Source organism: Eulemur rufifrons, chromosome 16 (assembly GCF_041146395.1).
Source record: "Eulemur rufifrons isolate Redbay chromosome 16, OSU_ERuf_1, whole genome shotgun sequence".
NCBI classification, from domain to species: Eukaryota; Metazoa; Chordata; class Mammalia; order Primates; family Lemuridae; genus Eulemur; species Eulemur rufifrons.
The window spans coordinates 32,358,274-32,378,557 of NC_090998.1; the positions used below are offsets into that span (position 1 = coordinate 32,358,274).

A 20,284-nucleotide genomic window follows, 5' to 3' on the forward strand; every position below is an offset into this window, starting at 1 on the left:
TACAGGCATGAGCCACCATGCCCGGCTAATTTTTTTGTATATATATATTTTAGTTGTCCATATAATTTCTTTCTATTTTTTAGTAGAGACGGGGTCTCACTCTTGCTCAGGCTGGTCTCGAACTCCTGACCTCGAGCGATCCACCCGCCTCGGCCTCCCAGAGTGCTAGGATTACAGGCGTGAGCCACCGCGCCCGGCCTAATATGTTTCTTTATGGTCTCAGATTCTTGTATCTAGTATAAGAAATCCTTCCTGTCCAAATAAAAAGGAGTTCCTATTTGTATTCTAAATTTTTAAAAATAATTTTGCCTTTTACTTTAATTTTTAATCCACACGGAGTTTATTTTTTATTGTGGTTAGAGTTTGGGATTCAAATTTGTTTTTTTTCTAATATGTATGACATATTCTTTCAGTACTACTAATAGAAAGTCCATTTTTTGCCTGATATGTAGTTACAACTTCATCATAAATCAAGTTTCTGTATGTTTGTGAGTCTATTTCTGGTCTCTCCAATCTGGTCATTGGTTATTTTCTCAAATTCTGTGCCATCCTACACTGCCTTAAATTGTTTTATAACTTTTTAAATAGTCTTATAGCTGGCTGAATAATCCTCTTACCCTATTCTTCTTTACAAGTACCTTCACTATTCTTTCTCCTTTGCTATTTCATATAAATTTTTGAATTAACTTTGCAAGTTTACAACAATGTTATGGGCATTTTGAATCTCTACATCCATTTGGGAAGAATGAACTCTTTATGTCATTGATTATTACAATTCATGAACATGAGCTCTCCTTTTCTCAACACTTTCTCCATAAGGTACTTGTACATCTTTTTATTAGCTTAATTCCTAAGTACTGAATATTTTTCTGCAATATTGCATAGTAGTCAGAGCACAGACTTTTAAATTCCAACTCTTCTATTTTCTAGTTGTGTTACCATGGGAAAATCACTTGAACTTTTTGTGCCTCAGTTTTCTCATGTAAAATGGAAATATTAATGTACCAAATCCTTAGAATTGTTGTGAGGATTAAATATATTCTAAAGTGCTTGTGACACTGCCTAGCACAAATTAAATGTCACGTGTTTGTTATTATGTTGAGAAGAACATTTTTCATAAAAGGTTAATACATGCTTGAATATAATACATATTTTTCTTCATTTATTGTGGATAATAGTCTATAGCTATACATTAAATCAGCTTATGAATCATATTTTTCAAACCTAAATTTGTAAAGATATATTACCTAATTTATCTTTCAATTATCATTGTGCTAATAGAGTTGTCAAATTGTACCTCTAATTCTGCGATTTTTGTTTTCTACGATTTGAGATTATAAGTCCAGGTGTATCCAAATTTAGAATGTTTATTTCTTCCTGGTCAATTTAACTTTAAAAAAATATATAGTAACCTGCATCATTTCTTGTGATGCTCTCTGTATGAAAATGTATCTTATTTGATAATATAGCTACACCAGCTTTCTCTTAGTATTTTGTGGTATATCTTTTGCCAAACTTTTACTTTCAAATTTTCTAAATTATTGTTTTCAAAATGTTTCTTACAACTTCTTTAAACTTCTCATTGTAGATGTTTCTTCTATACTTTTTGTGTAGCTGGACTGTCATTTTGCTAGTGGTGGTGGTGGTTTGTTTGCATATCTATTTTGTTATTTTCTTTTAATTGCATTTTTCAGTCCATTTACACTTATAACTATCTATAAATTTGAATTTAATTCCATTATACTATGCTTCCTTTGTTTTGTCTTTTCTTTGTTTCTTTTTTCCTCCTCTCTTATCTTTTATGTGAATTGATTGACTATTTTCTTATCCCATTTTCTCCTCTCTGCTGGATTGAAAGTGATATATACAATTTCTATTTTTTAATCTTATCTCAGAAATTTTAATTTATCCATTTTATGATTAACTAATACTTTTACTTTCCTTAAACAATACATGGGCTCAGGAACACTTAAACTCTAACCATTCATCTCCTGACTTATATGTTACCTTTATAAACATCTAAAATTTTTCTGGCTTTGTTTTAACTCTTTAAGGCATTATATACATTATAAGTTATTATACACATTCCATATTTGATTATATTTTCTTTGAATCACAGACCTTCCATCTGAATTTATCTTCTGAACGCATACATCGGCACCAGGGACTGGTTTCATGGAAGACAATTTTCCCACAGACCAGGAGTGAGGGGATGGTTTAGGGATGATTCAAGTGCATTACGTTTATTGTGCACTTTATTTCTATTGTTATTACATTGTCACTTGCCTCTCACTGGTAGGGTTTTGATATGAGTCTGCAAGCAATTGCTTTATTATGGTCTCTGTGCAGTCAAACCTCTCTGCTAATGATAATCTGCATTTGCAGCCACTGCCCAGTGATTCTCACAAGGAGCATGCAACCTAGATCCTTCATGTGTGCAGTTTACGGTAGGGTTTGCACTGTTATGAGAATCTAATGCTACTGCTGATCTGACAGGAGGTGGAGTTCACATAGTGATGTGAGCAATGGGGAGCAGCTGTAAATACAAATGAAGCTTTGCTTGCTGACCAGCCGCTCACCTCCTCCTATCTGGTCCAGTTCCTAACAGACCACAGACCAGGACGGTCTGCAGCCCGGGGGTTGGGGACTGCAGTTTTATAGTTTCCTTCAGTAACAGTTTGCTATTGGCAAAATACTTGGCTTTTGTTGTTGTTGTTGTTGTTGTTGTTGTTGTTGGTTTGCTAGTCTGAAAATATCTTTGTTTTACCCTCTTACCAAAAGTGTAGAACTCTAGGTCAGCAGATGTTTTGTCTCAGCACAGTAAAGATACTGTTCCACTGTCTCTTTACCAATACAAAATGCAAATACAATGCACAGTAAAGAGACTCATTCCTGGAACTATGGATTAGTACTTTTCATCAGGTCTGGAATAGCCTCAGTCTTTAGCTTTGTATTTCTTAACTTCTATTTCCTATTAATGGTTTTCATTTCTTTGTCTCTTTGTGTGCATTCTAGGTAATTTTGTCAAATCTATCTTCTAGTTCGCTAATTTCTAATTGAGTAATTTCTTCCCTCGGATATTTATAGTTTGTGCTCTCATACACACCCATTAAATTTTAATTTCAATTATTATAATTTTAATTTCCATAAGTTCTTATTTTTCTCATGTTGGTTATTTTTATACTAACTCTTTACTCATATTTGCAATCCCTTCTTATATTTATTTTATTATAGTAAATCTTTATTTATGTATTTGGCTTCACAATTATGCTGCCTATTTCATTAATTTTTTTTCCTGCTGGATCTCTCTCATGGTGCATTGTTTCTTTGTTGTTTTGTGAATTTGGGCTCTAAGCTCATTCTAACTTTATCTCTGGGACCCTTTGAGACCTGAGTTTCCCCAACCAGAAGTGTGTTTGTTCTGCCAGACTACTGAGGCTATCACCCTCCTAGGACTACTTTAAGCTTAATTATCAGCCTGGACTGTTTTAGATTCAGTTCACAGGTGGTGTGAATTGGAACTGTTTGCATGAGGATCAGCTTACTACTGCAAAATCTCAAGTGAGACTTTTTTCTCTTTCACTCAAGGTCAAAATTCATGATAGGCAACCACTGCAGTTTGAATGTGTCCACCAAAAAACATGTGTTGGAAACTTAATCCTCTATGCAACAGTCTTGAGAGATGGGGCATACTGAGAGATGATTAGGCCCTTAGGGCTCTGTCCTCATGAGGAGATTAATACTGGTATCATGGGAGTGGGTTTTTTATTGCAGGAATGGGTTTACTATAAAAGGGCACATTTGGTCCCCTTTTATTTCTCTCTCTCTTTTACCCTCTTTGCTCTTACACCATGGGATGGTGGCCCTCACTAGAGGCTGGCCCCTTGATCTTGGATTTCCCAGCTTCCCTAACTGTGAGCCAAATAATCTCTGTAGATTACCCAGTTTGTAGTATTCTGTTATAGCAACACAAACATACTAAGGCAGCAATTTTGTTTGTAATTCTCCTGGGGGTGGAGGGGGATGGTGCATTTCTTGTTCACCATTGCACTACCAGTATAGCTCCTGGTGTTCCCAGCTTCATTCTTGTGGTCTCCTATTAGACTCTTCACCTTGAGTAGAGCCCGGGCTTTGTCTCCTGTCCTTCATGCCCTCAGAAACCATCAACACTGAGGCTTAGCTTCAATTCAATAAGTAAATACAAAAGATTAAAATCTTTTTCTTTAATTGACAAAACTTGGAAGAAACCAAGATGTCCTTCAGTAGGTAAATGGATAAATAACCTATGGTGCATCCAGACAATGGAATATTATTCAGTGCTAAAAGAAATGATCTATCAACCAATGAAAAGACATGGAGCAAACATAAATACATATTACTGAGTGTAAGAAGCCAATCTTAGGAGGCTACATACTATATGATTCCAACTATATAAAAAGATATGTCTAGAAGACATGTTCAAATGCAACTGAAACCTGGTCTGAAAACATATAGGCCCTTAAGCTGGTGTTGTCCCTGTCTTCCATAGAAACTGTGTAAGCTCAAGTGTGATATGTGCTGAGATAGAGATGCAGAGACCTCAGAGAGTTGAAGAGCACTTCTGGGCAATAAAGACTGTGGTAAACATGTGGTTTGAAATGTATGCATTTATGCAGCAAATGAGCACTGAGAACTTACTATTTTCAAGGTCCTATAGTCAACACTGAGAGACAAAGTTGCATACATTTTCTCTGCTCTTTGAAAGTTCATAATTTGTTAGATCTTAAATCATAGGTAGAATTTTAATTGGATAGTAAATTAAGTGACATACATATTTTGTGAAGAGGAAGAGGGTATGGCAGATTTGGGAAATGGTTCCTACTCTAGTTTGTCCAGGTCATCAGATCCATGAATGGAATAGTAGGATATTTGGGGGTGGTGGTGGGTGGTTAGAATGTTGTTTGGAATCAGATTACAGAGGGCCTGTAGTGTCAATCTGAGGGGGTTGGACTTACTTCAGTAATCAGCAGAAACGACTTAGTGCTTTGCAGCATGGAATGATGTATTTAAGGACTTACATTAAGGAGATTAATCAAGCAGTAATGAACCAATGAATTCAAGGGGACAGAACAGTTAGAGAAGAAATAATGTTATCCTGAATCCAAGCAACAGAGCAACAACAGAAAAAGTAGAAAGAAATGGGGGAAAGAGAGTCATTTTGTAGACAATGACCAATTATCTGTAAGAGACCAAAGTTGGAGGAAAAAAAATAACCCTGAAAACCTAAACCTGCATGATTGGCAGAATGGTAATGTCATTAACCAGCTTGGGAAGAAATTCAGATTTGTGAAGAGTCACTAAGTCCAACCTGTTCATGTTGATATTTGGCTCTAGTACCAGCATAAAGAACTTCAGGCATTGAACTCTGTAGCTGAAAAGCTTGGCTGTACTTTGGGCGTAAAATCTACTGGGGTTTAGAGTGTGTATCTCTTTTACATGAAGATAAAATAAGCTTTTTTTAAAACTATGCAACATTTTAAATTGCAAACTCCCACAAATTGAGCATTTGTTGCCTACTCTTTTTCCCTGATTAGGTAAACCTTCAAAATCTCTACCATACATTTTCCAAAGACCCTATTATATTAATACTATTAAATAGTTTTCTCTATATCTCATAGGTTAGAAGAGACATGCCTGTAATGCTATTTGAGCTTCTTGCCTGCACATAGTAGTACTTTGGTATTTGTGTTTGGTTCCACTCCACTGAATCAATCAAATTAAATTTTTTTCTTGTCTTTTAATTAATGTTCTCCAGCAAACAAGATAATTGGGTGGAAGGAAAAGAATAGAGATATGCAGACTTCCATGGTATACATAGCCTCTATTATTTATTTTTTCAATGGTTAATATTTGTATTTTAAAATCATACTTATTTTTCTAAACTTAAGTAACTACATGTTCACACCAAATATTTTTGCAAATACAAATATACATTAAAAAGAAAGTATCATCTTCATAATAACAGCAACTAGGGCTGACTACTCTTAAATTTTCTTTTAGGAATATTTCTTTGAATCTAAGATTTTATTAAAATGGGATTATATGTTATATAAGTTTCTGATTACTTCCCTGTTATAAAAGTTCTTCAAAGTCACAGTATTCATTGTTTAGTTATTTCCTTATTTATTTAAGAATTCTGAAATTGTGGATATTGAGGACATTTATGATACTTTACTATTATAAATTATGCAGTATTATGCAGTAGTGAACAGATGGCAGTATACTTCAGGTTAATTTTGATGATCCATGTTTTTTTGATGTAGCTACCAAACTGACTTCAGAATAGATACAGATGATGCAGTGACTGAAATTAATTTTCATATGACCAAAATGATCAGATTAACCTCATTAACAACAAATAGAGAAACATACCTACTCTTGACATGCCCAAGGAAAAAGCAATTTATAGAACAGTTGGGCAAATAACCATAAAAATTTTAGTGACTAAATATGTTAAATAAATAAAAAATTAAAATTAATCTGATGATTCATTTGTCTATCCAAATATCATAAAATACTGTTCAAATTCCTTTAAAATAACACAAATTGTCATCATAGTTGTAAGAACATACAATCATACAACTATGCACCAATCACTGGAAAAACTGTACCATTTACAATAAAAAATTGATATGCATGTCTGACAGTATGCAATTCTTATGAAAATATATCAGCTCACAAAAGTCTATGCCATCACTTCTTCTACATTTTCTGAAATAGATGATAATATAGTGTCAGCGTTAAACATGACAATCCACTGTTAATTATTATTTCTGTGGGTACAAGGAAGTAGTTATGATCAAACTTAGAAAATATGTGCACATGAAATTATGCCACTAAGTAATGTCTATACATTTTATGGGAGCTCCTCCAATATTTCACAATGCACATATCTCCTCAAAATGACTTTCTTCCTCATGAGAGTGCCTATACTTCAAATGCATATCTTGCTGCTTGATAAAGGTAAAAATGTGTATAAAACACCGAGTTTTCATGTTAACAATGATGATATTTTGTTATATTTTATAATAAATCTATTTAAGAGTTGAATTTCCTTGGTTTGCTCAGAAATATCTGAACACATTTAATTATATTAAAGTGCTGCTTTACCAAACAAAGAAAAGAACAAGAAAAAACTGATTTGGGAGCAATTATTATTACATTTATATGATCTTGACAGCTTTAAAAGTCTTGTACTTTTTCCTGTTGTGATGACCACAGGAAAAGCTCCCTTGCCCCAGTATAAAATAGCTTAGAAAAAACTTGCAATAATAGCCCAGTGCCTCATTAGAAAAGCCTGTATTTCCTGCTCCAGTAACCAGCTGAGAGAAATAAAATTCATCTTGTCAACAGGTTTATTTATGTCCTATCTTCTTCTTCTTTGTTAATCTTCCGTTTATGTTTCCTTAATAACACATGCTGGAAAAGTTCCTGAATCCTTTTCGACTAAAGTGAAGTTCTGAGGAGGATTGACAAATTTCTGTTGTGTCAACATAGACATGGGCGTCTCCCAGTCTGGAATTCAATGTATAATATCTGAAATAGATAAATGCAGACTCTCCTTTTCTCATTCATCAGATCAGGAGATATTCAGGTCTACTAATTGGTTTTAATGCATGTTATTAGAATCTTATTGCCAGTACAATAAAGATGCAATGCATTTCATATATCATAATAAACTGGCATTAAAAGATTACTAGGAGTGCCAGCTGTAAAAACAAAGGAAAAATCTAGACTTTGTGCTATCAAATGAGTTTTTTAGAAACTCTGGGGTTATGGACAGTGACAAAATGTAGATTCTACCAAATAAGAAATAATACATGAATTCAGGAACAGCCTGTCACCTATAGTTAATTACTATATATTTATAAGGAAATTTTCTGTAATTATACACTGTGGTACTAATCTAGAGATGAGGAACACCAAGCATCTTTTAATAATTAATCTTGGGGATCAAGTTTCTCACTGGCCATCATAGCTTAGAAGAAAATATCATATTTGGGGGATGTTATAGAAAGGCATGAAAGAAATTTCATTTATTATTTGGTCATGTTCTCAACCAATATCTAAGCATTGAGTATAAAAATATAATAATAAGAAAAGGTACCTTCCTTTGACCCACCTTGAGGAACACAGATTTAATGTATGTAATGTGTACAATGTAAAATCTTTGCAGTTTCTGTGTAATGTTTACGAATTAACCTGACCCACCTATGAAGAAACCAGTGAGTTTGTACTATTTTTTGCAAATAATTTCCATAGCACATGGGTCCACCATGAAGCGTGATAGATGGAATATCATCTGATAAATTTAGATTAACATCTCCTTTCAAGTTCAAAAAGCAGTTTTGCTAACATGCCTCAGATTCTTTTCTTTCATTAACTTTTAGCTCAAGTTTACAGTAAATCTACCCTCTCTACTAAACTCTGTGCTCTTTGGAACAGTCTTTCAGCCCTAGCAAACCTAAATATACCCCATCCTGCATTTTTCTTAAACTGTAGCCCTGTACCTCTTAATTCTGCCTTCTTTCCCTTTGTCCTTATCCATCTATCCTGCCTCTCAAGGGGTAAGCAGTGCCTCAACTCCAAATATTTAGCAGGACTCCTAGTAATCCAAAATGTTGGCTGCCAATGACATTGGTTCCCAGGAGACGAAGTAATGATAACCTTACCACCATAGCTTGCCACCGGAAGTTGATATTTATTACCTATTCCAATCCTAGTTTACTAAATTCCCTTAAAGGTGCTCCTGTGGATCATTGTGTGAATGTTTAGATTTTGCTTTTATTCCCCCACAATGCTCTCTCTGCCACCCAGAATCGCTGTAGATTGTCTCCGTCTGCCCTTACATTTAGGTAAAAGGTATTTTGCCTTTCTCAAGTGAAATCTACCTTTTCAAAATGATTTTTTTTTTTTTTTTACTGTGAAACAGCAACCCAAACAGTAGATAGTATCTCTTTAGCTGATTTCCTTTACTTAAAGCATGGCCAGCTCAAAAGCATGATGGTAAATGTAACCGAGAAATGCTGTCATGAAGACAGCCACAGCACAAAGGGGTGCCCTGTCCTTTTCGACTATTTACTTTGCAGAATTCACAGAGCTAATACCAAACGAACGTTGTTAACACTTTCTTTTGGCTGGGTGCGGTGGCTCACGCCTGTAATCCTAGCACTCTGGGAGGCCGAGGCGGGTGGATCGCTCAAGGTCAGGAGTTCAAGACCAGCCTGATCAAGAGTGAGACCCCCGTCTCTACTAAAAATAGAAGGAAATTATCTGGCCAACTAAAATATATATAGAAAAAAATTAGCCGGGCATGGTGACGCATGCCTGTAGTCCCAACTACTCGGGGGGCTGAGGCAGTAGGATCGCTTAAGCCCAGGAGTTTGAGGTTGCTGTGAGCTAGGCTGACGCCACGGCACTCACTCTAGCCTGGGCAACAAAGCAAGACTCTGTCTCAAAAAAAAAAAAAAAAAAAACACTTTCTTTTGAAAAGCTATTTTCAGTAATTGAAAGAAAAGGCAGTTTACAAATGTGGACAGTAGAAATACAATAAAGACAGCCGAGCAGGGTGAAAAGCAGTACCATGGAAATGACAATAGGTGTGTGAACCTCTTGGGAACGGACAGTACTTTAAGATAAAAGTTTGTTGTGCTCTTTCTTCTTTTTAAATTGGCTGTGGACACTAAGGTTGAAAGAATACTAAAGGTTTTTCCACTCAAGCCTTTCTATCCTGAGGATTCTATATTCACCGCCCTTGTTCAGTTAACATTACAACAAACACGAGGTTATCAGTCTTGTTCCCGCCTCCACACAGGTCACCTGGGTAACACACTTGCATTGATATCTCTCGTCCCATTCAGTGATTCTGCCACCCCCAACACACATCCTTCCCTGCACCCCCAGCCCTCAGTCCCAGATGAGAATGACTTAATTAAAAAATAATATAAGAGCCAACAAGGCAACAGTAAAAAGATCAATTGAAATGAAAGGAGGCCTGGATTCTACTCTTAGTTCTGCCACTAAATTACCGGGTGAATGTAGGTAAATCACTTCTCTTTATTCAGGATGGAGGACAAGTTAGATTGTGTCTAAAATTCCCTTCCAAATAATTCTAGGGAAAAAATTATAATTATATTAACTTCCTAAAAATTTAATCAATATTAAAGATAATATTGAAGAAATGTATTCTTCTGCCTGAGTTGAATACCAGAAAAACACATCCTTGCTTTCTCTCAATAGTCCTAATTTTATAACTGCTTGTGATTCATATAAAATGGAAAGGCACAAATTTTGCACATGGATATCCCTCTCCCTTTTCTCCATGGGACTTTGTTTATGGCACCTTTTAGAAATTGATTAGGACCAATTTCTAGCATCATCTCTTACTACGTCCCTAAGCACCGTCTGCTATAGCCACACTGAACTTCTCACCCTCCATATAAATAGTAGCTTCTCTCTGGACCCTTCCCTCTTGTGGCACATCTTGACTCTTGGTTCATTTCCTCTATCTTTTACCACATATCCCATCTTTATATCCTTAAGTCTCTGTCTGGACAATGAGCTCTTAAATGACCGTTGGACTAGAAGAATGTATCACTTGAAAAAACAAGCTTTGGAGTAAAAAAAGAGAAAGAGAGCTGTGTTCAATTTATAATTCTGATGAATTGTTTCTGAGTAACCTTAAATAAATTACTTAATGCTGGCTCTCAATTTCCTCATTTATATAATGAAATTTGTAATATCTACTAAAATCAATTGGGACTCTCATCCAAGAAACGACCAAAAACAAATGGAAAAAAGAGGAGTTTTATTGGCTCTCCTAACTGAAAATTCCAAAGGTTTATTGTTTTAGATATAACTTCATACAGGGGCTCAAATGATGACACTAAATTTGAATTCTTCTCCATCTTTTGGCTTTTATAGCCTCTTTTTGTGAATCCATTCTCTGGGTCTGTATATTGCAGCAAAATAAAGTTCTAAGATATTCCTGATCTATATTCTTGCAGGTTCAAATACAACAAAAAAGGCAAGTGTTCTTTTTCCAATAATTTCAACGAAAGTCTTGGGCCTGATTTTAATGGGCTTGAACTGAATTAAATACCCATTCTTGGAATGATCACTACAGATAGGGAAATAAAATGTACTCATTAACTAATATCTAGGGCACCTGCCCACTCCTGCAGTGGGAATCAGTCTTAAATAAACACACAGACTGGGAAAGAAGAACGTGCAATTCTGCAAAAGAAATTTAGGATCATATTTTTAAAAAGACAGTGAATGAATGCTGGGTAGGCCAGAGAAAACTATTCTGCTCTGTATTACCCTGTCAGATTCGTATAAATTTAAATGAGATATTATTCACAAAACATTTAGAACAATGTTTGTTATTTAAGAAGTTTCCAATGCTAAACATGATCTTTAGCACATAGCAGGTGCTAAGAAAATGGCAAGTGAGTAAAGTGAATAAATGAAAACTGAATTTGTTAGAGGAATTCTTAGAATGAGTAATTTGTAGATCATTTTGCTTTGTTTTTCCGGTTCATTCTTTGATTACGTTTCTTGTTGGCAGAGATTATAAGAGACTAAGCAATATCTATTGTTTGTACAGCTTTCTGAACATATCCTACTTAATCTAATACAATTATACCATAGTACAAATATAGCAGAAGCAATTGAACCCTATATCCAACCTCGCTATAGTAATTAACTCATTCAACAAATGCATGTGGGGCTCTCATAAACTCCCAGCACTCTGCTGGTACTAGAAATGCAAAGAAAAGGCAGACATGGCATCATCTTCCAAGAGTTGAATTTCTTTGTTTCATATCTAAGGCTTGTGGAATATAATATATAATAGACAAGGACCTGTTTATAGAATAGCAAAAGAAACAGACAAAAAGTAAGCAACTTTAGGAAATACAAATTTGATAATTACAAAAAGAAAGAAAAATAAATGGTCACACTTGCCAAGAAAGTACTAAGTATCGGTGAAATTTTGATAGAGAATTTTAGGAGCCCTACTTCAGAAAGAGTGATGGAGAGGGATACCATCCAGGAAGTTAGCTGAGCTCTGAAAAATGAGAAAGAGCAATCTACTATGAAACCAGAGGAAGTTGCCATTGAGAATTCAGGCAGGGATTTTTAGCTAGAACTTGAATCCCAGCTCTGCTTTTGACTTGCTGTGTGAATTTGGGCAAGTTACTTAACTTCTCTGTATGGCTTCTTTCCTTCATCTATAAAATGGAAATAATAGTAACTCTGTGTAAGCACTAATATGACACTGCTTGCATTGAAGCCCTTACCTTCTTGTGCATGAACTGGTAACATTCCCAGTTGCCTTCCTGTCTTTTAACCCCTCCAACTCACTCACTATGCTGCTGCTGAAGTCATCTTTCTAAACTGCAAATCTGACTGCGTTATTTCCTTTATAATGGCTCCTCTTTATTTTTGCAAAGAGTCCAAATTACTTAATATAGTGTGGTCGTTCTTCCATGATCTGGCCCTTGCCTACCTCTTCGGTTTAATTTTTCACCATGACCCCTCATCTAGCCCAATCTGAAACTCTTAGCTTCAAGCACATTAACTACATAACATTCCTCTAACGTTACAGTTTCCTATCTCTGTGCCTTTGCATGGTCAATGTTTCCTTATGTGGAAATTTGGTCTCCTTGTTAAACACTAAGATCAATTCTATTATCTTTTCTAAAACACTTTCGTTAAATTCTTTCAGCAGCCCGCAACCTAGAGCTGACTACTACTTCCATAGAGTTTCCCCCTACCTTGCCCCATGTGGAAGATATTAATGTGTGTGTGTGTGTGTGTGTGTGTATGGCAATGAGAATGATCTAATAAGGAAACAGAAGCTAATAATGCAAGAGAAGAAGGAATAATTCCATGAGAGAAATTCTTGGAAAATGATAAAGGAATGTAACAGAGCATGAGTGGAGGCACTTGCCTTTGGTAGGACTGGGGACCTTTCTTTCACGTAGAAAGCCCAGGGAGTATTTCTACATACAGATGCAGATGCATGCAGATTGATACATTGAGTGGAGGGAAGATGCAAGAGTTTCCAACCCATGGCTTTTTTTTTCTCCATGAAGTATGGAACAGGATGATTGATCAGGTGTGAAGACAGAAGGCAATGCAGTGGTGTTACAGAGAGAAGGGGTTTGAAATCCCAGTCTGGGAGAGTGGACAGCTGATGTCACAGTAATCTGCTAGTGAGCAATGAACTAGGAGTTGAGGTCATCAACTAAGAATAGGCAGTTTCTGTTGGAAATCTGAAGAAAAGAGGAGGAAGTTTGGCATTAGCTTTTTTAGCAGGCAGAAAAGCAACCTGACAAGGAAATCATAGTGTGACTGTCGGGCAGCATTGACTACCCAGTCACGATTTGTGGTAATGAATTCACCAGGAAAGCAGTCAGTGTGGCCATCATGGTGGCATTTTTCTCCAGGACCACACAGCTGCTCAGGTGGGAGTACAGAGAAGTGAAAATTTGGACTTAACCACAATTGACCTTTTGCTGGGTGACACAGTGGAGGAGTAGAACAAGGGAGCTGTGGATTTATAAAAGATGATTCCATTTAACTGTGGATTTCAGGCTGGATCAAGAGACAGGTGCAGGCCTGAGGGAATTGTTGACAGTGACAAGTGGGAGAGCCAACAGATTATGGGTCCAGCGAGAGAGCATCAGTGCTGGCGTGGGAACGCAAGAGCATCTGAGCTGACCAGGAAGGGGAGTGCTTAACATTGCTATTTTAAAAGTAAAGCAACTATGAAAATGCCATTTTATGAATACTCTTTTCTACACATTGCTTATGGCATATTAAACAATTGGAATTGATATCCCCAAGAGCTAACATGAAAGTCACAAAATCCAGTCACAAATGGCTGTGGATAGTAGCAATGCCATTAGAAAGCTGATAAATGATCAGTTTAATGTCTGCTAAAAACTCAAGTCAATTGTGAAATACCCTGGATTTCTGGATTCTTACAAAAGTAAACCACATGATTCTAATACCTAAAAGTAACTGCAGTTTCCTTAAAAGATACAAGTGAAACAGAGAAGCAGGAAAAGTCCCTATCTGTTGTAAATGGAAGGGCTTCCCTAGTTTCCTCACAAGCCTTTGTTCTTGGCTCTAGACAGTGCCGTGAGTGGAAGCCCATTCTAGGGTAGGTTTCCATAGTCAGCTTGGTTCCCTAGTTGTCACAACAACAGTTGATACAAAGTTTATGGACTGATTCTCGCTCACCTTGGTTTTATGCTTCCCATTTCTATTCCTGGTCCAGAATTCATTACATCAACCATTGACCACCAACATCATGAAACAATTTCCTCCCCAATTAACCATATGGCGAAGTTAATATTTCTTTCTTTGTTAAGATATAAAATCCACTCCAAATGGTCATTTATGACTTGCTAAGGTGATTCACAGCCCACAGTGAGAAGCAGTTAACCTGGGTCTAGAAAAATGTGACTGCTTTATTTCCCAAAGAATCCAGAAACTAATTCTAAAAATGGGAAATTGGGGATTAAAAGCTGTCTGTATTTCACAATATCATTGAGAAAGAAGTAGTTGAATAAGGAGTTGGAGGTAAGGATGTTACCTAAAAGACATGACCATAAGCCTTAGCTTTTGCCTGTGATGTCTCTACAGAATGTGATTTAATTATTAGTTGGGGCAACCTGCTATAAATAATGTTTGGAGTTGGGGTATAAAAGCCTGAAAAGTTTCTGTCATAGGGATTTGAGTAGTCCAGGAGTTTTGTTATTTATTTCTTACTATTAGACCTAGTTTCCATTATCCAGGAGATAATATCTTGAAACAATATTCTTATAGTAGACTAGGCTTTCCTTAACTGTGAGAGCTAAAAATTTCATATTTCCCACTTGATTGTTTTTTTTTTTTAAAAAAATAAAGGGTTTGTTGGAATAACTAAGCATGGTATTTCACTAGTTACTAATCAAACATTACAAAAGGTAAGATGATATATAAGACTAAACTTGTATAAAAGTGTATGTGTTGTCTAATAAATGCAAACCAGGAAAATAAAATAAAATAAAGATACTGACACAATAGACTTCTCTCTTTTCTGATTGTCAAGTGATATAAATGACCATCCTATGTAGCCCTGGTTCTTCTTCAGACTTGCGTGGTGCTGACTCTATCTGAATTTTCTCACTCAGTGGAAAAACTTTATGGCGTGAGCCTGAGTATTCTTTAGAGTTTGGGGAGAATTTTGCTTAAAAAGCCATTGCAAGCAGTGTCAAGCCTTGTTTCTTTGTCCAACAAGAGAGTTCTATCTAAAAAGCAAAATATTTTTTTTTCTTTTTAAAGTCTCTGGTTCTTCCCTAGACACAATCATAAAAAATATAAAAATTTCACAGCACTGGAGTACAACCAATTCATGTAAAAATCCCATTCTTGTCATTCATTCTGTGACCAGAAGGATGTTTCACAGCAAGCTTTACTAACTAGCTTTTAATCTTCTACTCCACCCTCAATCTATTAATTCATGTAATCAGTTTCTCACCGAATTAGATACTGCAGTTTGATTTTTTTAAAGAGACTTTAGACACCGTCCCGGAACACAGCATCTTGAAGCACATTTCAGTCAAAATGAATGTAGTTTCACCAGGTGTGTGAAGTGATTCTTTTACTCCAGCCGCAGATGACTTATGGATGGTTAGCACGGCCATGCATGCGGGCTGGACTTTGATTTGTATACGCCCGTGAATTGTCTCCATGGAGAAAATGTACAGGGGTAGCATTTCACTTTTATGTTTTTCATCAAACAGCTTCCTAGAGACAGAGGCAAAGGTATGAAAGTTGTTAGGGAAAACACTATTATCAGGAGGTTGTTTCTTCAGAAGTCAGAGGCTTGTGTGCGCCGTGAAGGGAATGTTAATTAGACCTGCGCTGGAGAATTCCTTTCAGGTAATCAGAGTCTTTACAAAGCCACCTTTGCCTCATCCAAACAAAATGGTCTACAGGTAGCTGCTTATAAGTTATTTTGTCATAGAATTAAAGGACCTTTGATTCTAAAATGTATGCTTGTATGCATCAGTATGAAATATATAGTGTCTGAGACGTTCTCAACCGAAGAAAGAAATGTAAGTTCACACTTGGAACTGGTGTTAGGAGGTTTGTGGGATCCACAGAATCTCACGTGGGTCTTTTTCAGTGCCTGAAGTTCTTACTGCCAAAAGTTCAGTCCTTTGAATGAAGGCTTTATATTTTCCAACTCTATCGGATGACCCAAACCCTCATTGGGTCACATTCTAAGTCATTATTAATGATGATCCTTTTGAGAGATACTTATTTATCAATTATCTTTATGTCTCAAGAGCTACTTGTAAGGGAATGAAAAACTATACCAAATGCCAGATTTTGCTAGGGGACAGGCAAAATGACAAATGTAAAATACTCAGTCCTCAGGGACTCCAGGCAGCCGAAAGGAAATATCACAGTGTTGAGTATCTTAACAAGGGGACATATTGAAAACAAAGATTATGTATTAATAGGTAACTTGGAGACCTGTTTTACAATTTTGATTAAGTCCAATATAATGAAAATATTGAAAAGTGATTTTGGCTTCAGGATCTTAGTCCTTTCCTCTGTGACTCTTGGATAGATGCTTTGATTTGTGGTATGGGAGCCTTACTGGTGGATTCTGCCCTTTTCATTTTAATAGATTCGTTCCACTTTATTGCAAAACAGTTTGATATACATCTTTTAAACAAACACCAAGGTCAAGGTACTCCCTTGAGAATGTGGAGAAACACTCCAAAAAGAATACCCCCCCTGAAAATGTCTTCCCACTGTATTGGGAGTTTCTTCCATGCTTGGGCAGGACATCCAAAATCTGGATTTCAGCTTTGACTACAGCCCTTCGTTTGCCTTGATTTAAAGGTCCCAATCTCAGCTCTTTATGTTGTGTGCAGATTTCCTTAGAGGTCTCTTAGGAGTCACTAAGAGATGCTCCTTAACTGTATACATTGTTGCTATAATTGAAGCTCTTTTGTTGCTGTAATTCCTTCCTAATGTTACAGTTTTAGTCAAGTATTCTTTCCCTCTGGAAGCGTTAATTATTGCCAGTTTTGAAAAACCTTCTCTTGCTGTGTACATTTTTGTGTCTGGTGCCAAATCATGTCACTGTTTCCTAGTCTTTGCCTAGGTGAAAGGATTTTTCACCTTTTTTCTATACTGCTGAGCATACACCACACCCTTTTTAACCACTATAATATAATTTAAAGTATCTGCCCACTAGTCAGAAAGTCAGCATTCTTCATAGTTTCATGCATTTCACCAATTTGCAATACTTGTCTCAGGATAGAGGATTTAAATTTAGTCTTATTTGCTATTAGCTGTGAAATTGTTAGTCACTGAAGTTTATGAGAGCAAATCCCCTTGCTAAGGATTTACCCATGGTTTATAGCATATCGTTTAAAAAATCGTTATTATCCAGTGGCAAAGACTTCGTTGAAATACGAAATTGAAATGGAGGATATTTCTTCAAATGTAGCAGAGTGTTCTGGGAAATATTCTCTTAACGTGAAGTTAAGTAAATTTTTCTTTATAGACAGTTAAATGAATACTTTATGGCTTAGTCCATCTAGGCTACTATAACAAAATACCATCAACTGGGTGGTGCATAAATAATAGAAACTTACTTCTCACGGTTCTGGAGGTTAGGAAGTCAAAGATCAGGTGCCAGCAGATTCCGTGTCTTGTGAGAGACTACTTCTTTGTAATGGGTGCCTTCTTGCTGTGTCCTCATGCAGTGGAAGGCGCAAGATAGCTCCTTGAGGCTTCTTTTATAAAGGCACTAATCCCATTCATGGGGCTCAGCCCCTCTGACATAATTATCTCCCAAAGCCCCCACTTCCTAATACCAACACCTCGGGGGTTAGGATTTCAACATATGGATTTTGGGGAACACAAACATTTAGGCTATAGCACTCGATCATCATCAAACTTCATAATCCCTACACACACGTGTACATGCACACACACACATCTATTTCCAATAAAAGAGAAAAGACTACTTAATTATTGTTTTACAAAAAGCTATGTATGCCAGGAAATATTTTGAAATAAAATCAATCACCTTTCAGCTGGTTATTACTGAGTACCTACACTGAGGCTATCCCTGTTCTAGGCACTATGGAAAGAGCATTAAGCAAGACAGACAAATTCACCACTCTCACAGAGCCTAAGCTCTAGAAATCGATGCAGATTTCACTTCCAATTAAATATACTTTGTTCTTCCTCATCTGATGATTTGCTAAAGGGTCTTATAGTTTCCATCCAGTAGGAACAAGTTCTCCATGATTAGAGCACTAATTTGTGCTTTAATGCTTAGAATTGTGTGATTTATCCTAAAGTCATCTGCTTCTGAAAGTAGTACAAGTCCATTTTATTATATAAAAATGAAATGCACTGAAATTTATTATTATTTTATTGAACATAAATCAGGAAATGGATTCAATATGCATTACCTAAGGACTGACATTTCAAGCCCCTTAGCCATGTGTTTCAGTAAATGTATTTTCTTGTTCATTTACTGCTACATTTTGAATCATTGCCTCTGCTCCATATGGCTGTTGATGTCTCTCCCTTGAGCCTGGATGAACCCATTTCTTTCCAAGGGCAGAACTTTATACAAAATAATAGAAAACCTTGGCCTGACCTCCACAAAATACTTGTTTATTATCCTATTGTATAGAACTCAAAAGCAGAATTGATGAAAACAGTTCAATATAGTCTTTTTTCAATTTGAACTTATTTGGTTTTATTAAAATACAAATAAAAACATAGTTAACTCTCCATATTTTTATGAACATTTTGCTCCCTCCTTGACATTCTCAAGTATTTTATTGATTCCAGCTTATTGATATATACACATTTCATTTATACATTATTGTGGGATTTTTAAAAGGCTTCAAGTTGATGACTTGATACAAAAAAATTGCATATCTTCAACCAACTTTACCATGAAAATATAAAATATTGTCCTGACCATGTAGAAATCCACATTTAAGGTAAATTTTAACAATGTTTATCATAAAAGTTAATTTCCAATGTTGGGCAATAGTTATTTAAATTTCCCAGGGTGATCCAAAGAATAGCAGAGTTCTCCAATCTGCGGTGGGGTTTCTGTCTGACATAAGTGTCGTTCTGCATGTGTTGTTCTCTCAGGAGGTCGAGTTGTGTCGTGTTAGCAGTCAAGAAAAGCTGGGCCTGACAGTCTGTTACCGAACAGATGATGAAGAAGACACCGGCATTTATGTCAGCAAGGTAAGAAATGCAGTGGCGGGGACACGAGAGGAGGGAGACGGGGGTGGAGGGGGAGATGGAGTGAAATGACTCACAAGGAGAAAATTCTTCTCTCAGAGGCTTGAATGTGAAGAATTGGCCATGTTCCAAAACTTGTCACTTTCAATTAGGAAAGTAAATTATGCTGCCCAGGTAATATAATTATTATCAGCTTGTTTAATATGGATGCTTTCACCCCAGAATCCCAGCAAAGAAAAGTGCAAAAGTAGTAACATTGCCTTGATTTGAATAAATTCCCATGAGAAAGCAGGAAGTAGAGCAAAATTTTTGACCTATAAACATTTGTCCTTCCATTCCACTGTGTCTTTTATGAGTTCTGTTAACAACAGCATTGACTAATTGCTTTACATTATTATTCACAATAATCACATCTTTTACTTTGATGATGGGATGATAAATTTGAATACCCAAGGAGTGCATCTATCAGTTTGTTTTATTGAACCTTACAATCACTTTCAAGAAGTGAGACACTTTTAGTGTTAATTACTTTGAAAGACTTTGAAGCAAAATTTATTGCTATAGGTGATTTTTAAAAACTCCCAGAAGCATTATTTTATGAAAAGTAGGAAAACATTTTTAATTATATATACATACCATTAAAAATTATACAATATACAAACACCTATGTATGTATATATGCATAAATAGGGTCTAACTCCTACATACATATATATAAACTAGATACTAATTGTTGTTCTATGCTGTTCCATGTTTTCTTGGCCATGATCTTGAAAACATTAGCTAACATACTGAACGTTAGCTTCTTCAACTAGAAAACAGTATAACAATGCTTATCTCAATGTTTTTATACAGTTGCTTAGAATGTGGAAAATATAATGTAATTAATGAACTCAGAAAACTACAGAGATCTATAAATGTAAAATTTTACTCTTTATCACTTTAC

The 20,284-nt window shown here is 35.9% G+C and overlaps 1 protein-coding gene across 2 annotated transcripts in view; it reads left to right on the forward strand.

The window, feature by feature from the left end:
- PDZRN4 (PDZ domain containing ring finger 4) overlaps positions 1-20,284 on the forward strand; it is a 362,351-nt gene that overhangs the window by 321,919 nt on the left and 20,148 nt on the right. For both annotated transcript variants that reach the window (XM_069490863.1, XM_069490864.1), the window contains one exon: positions 19,243-19,341. In XM_069490863.1, coding sequence (XP_069346964.1) covers positions 19,243-19,341 — 99 coding nt within the window. The remainder of the gene's footprint in view (positions 1-19,242; positions 19,342-20,284) is intronic.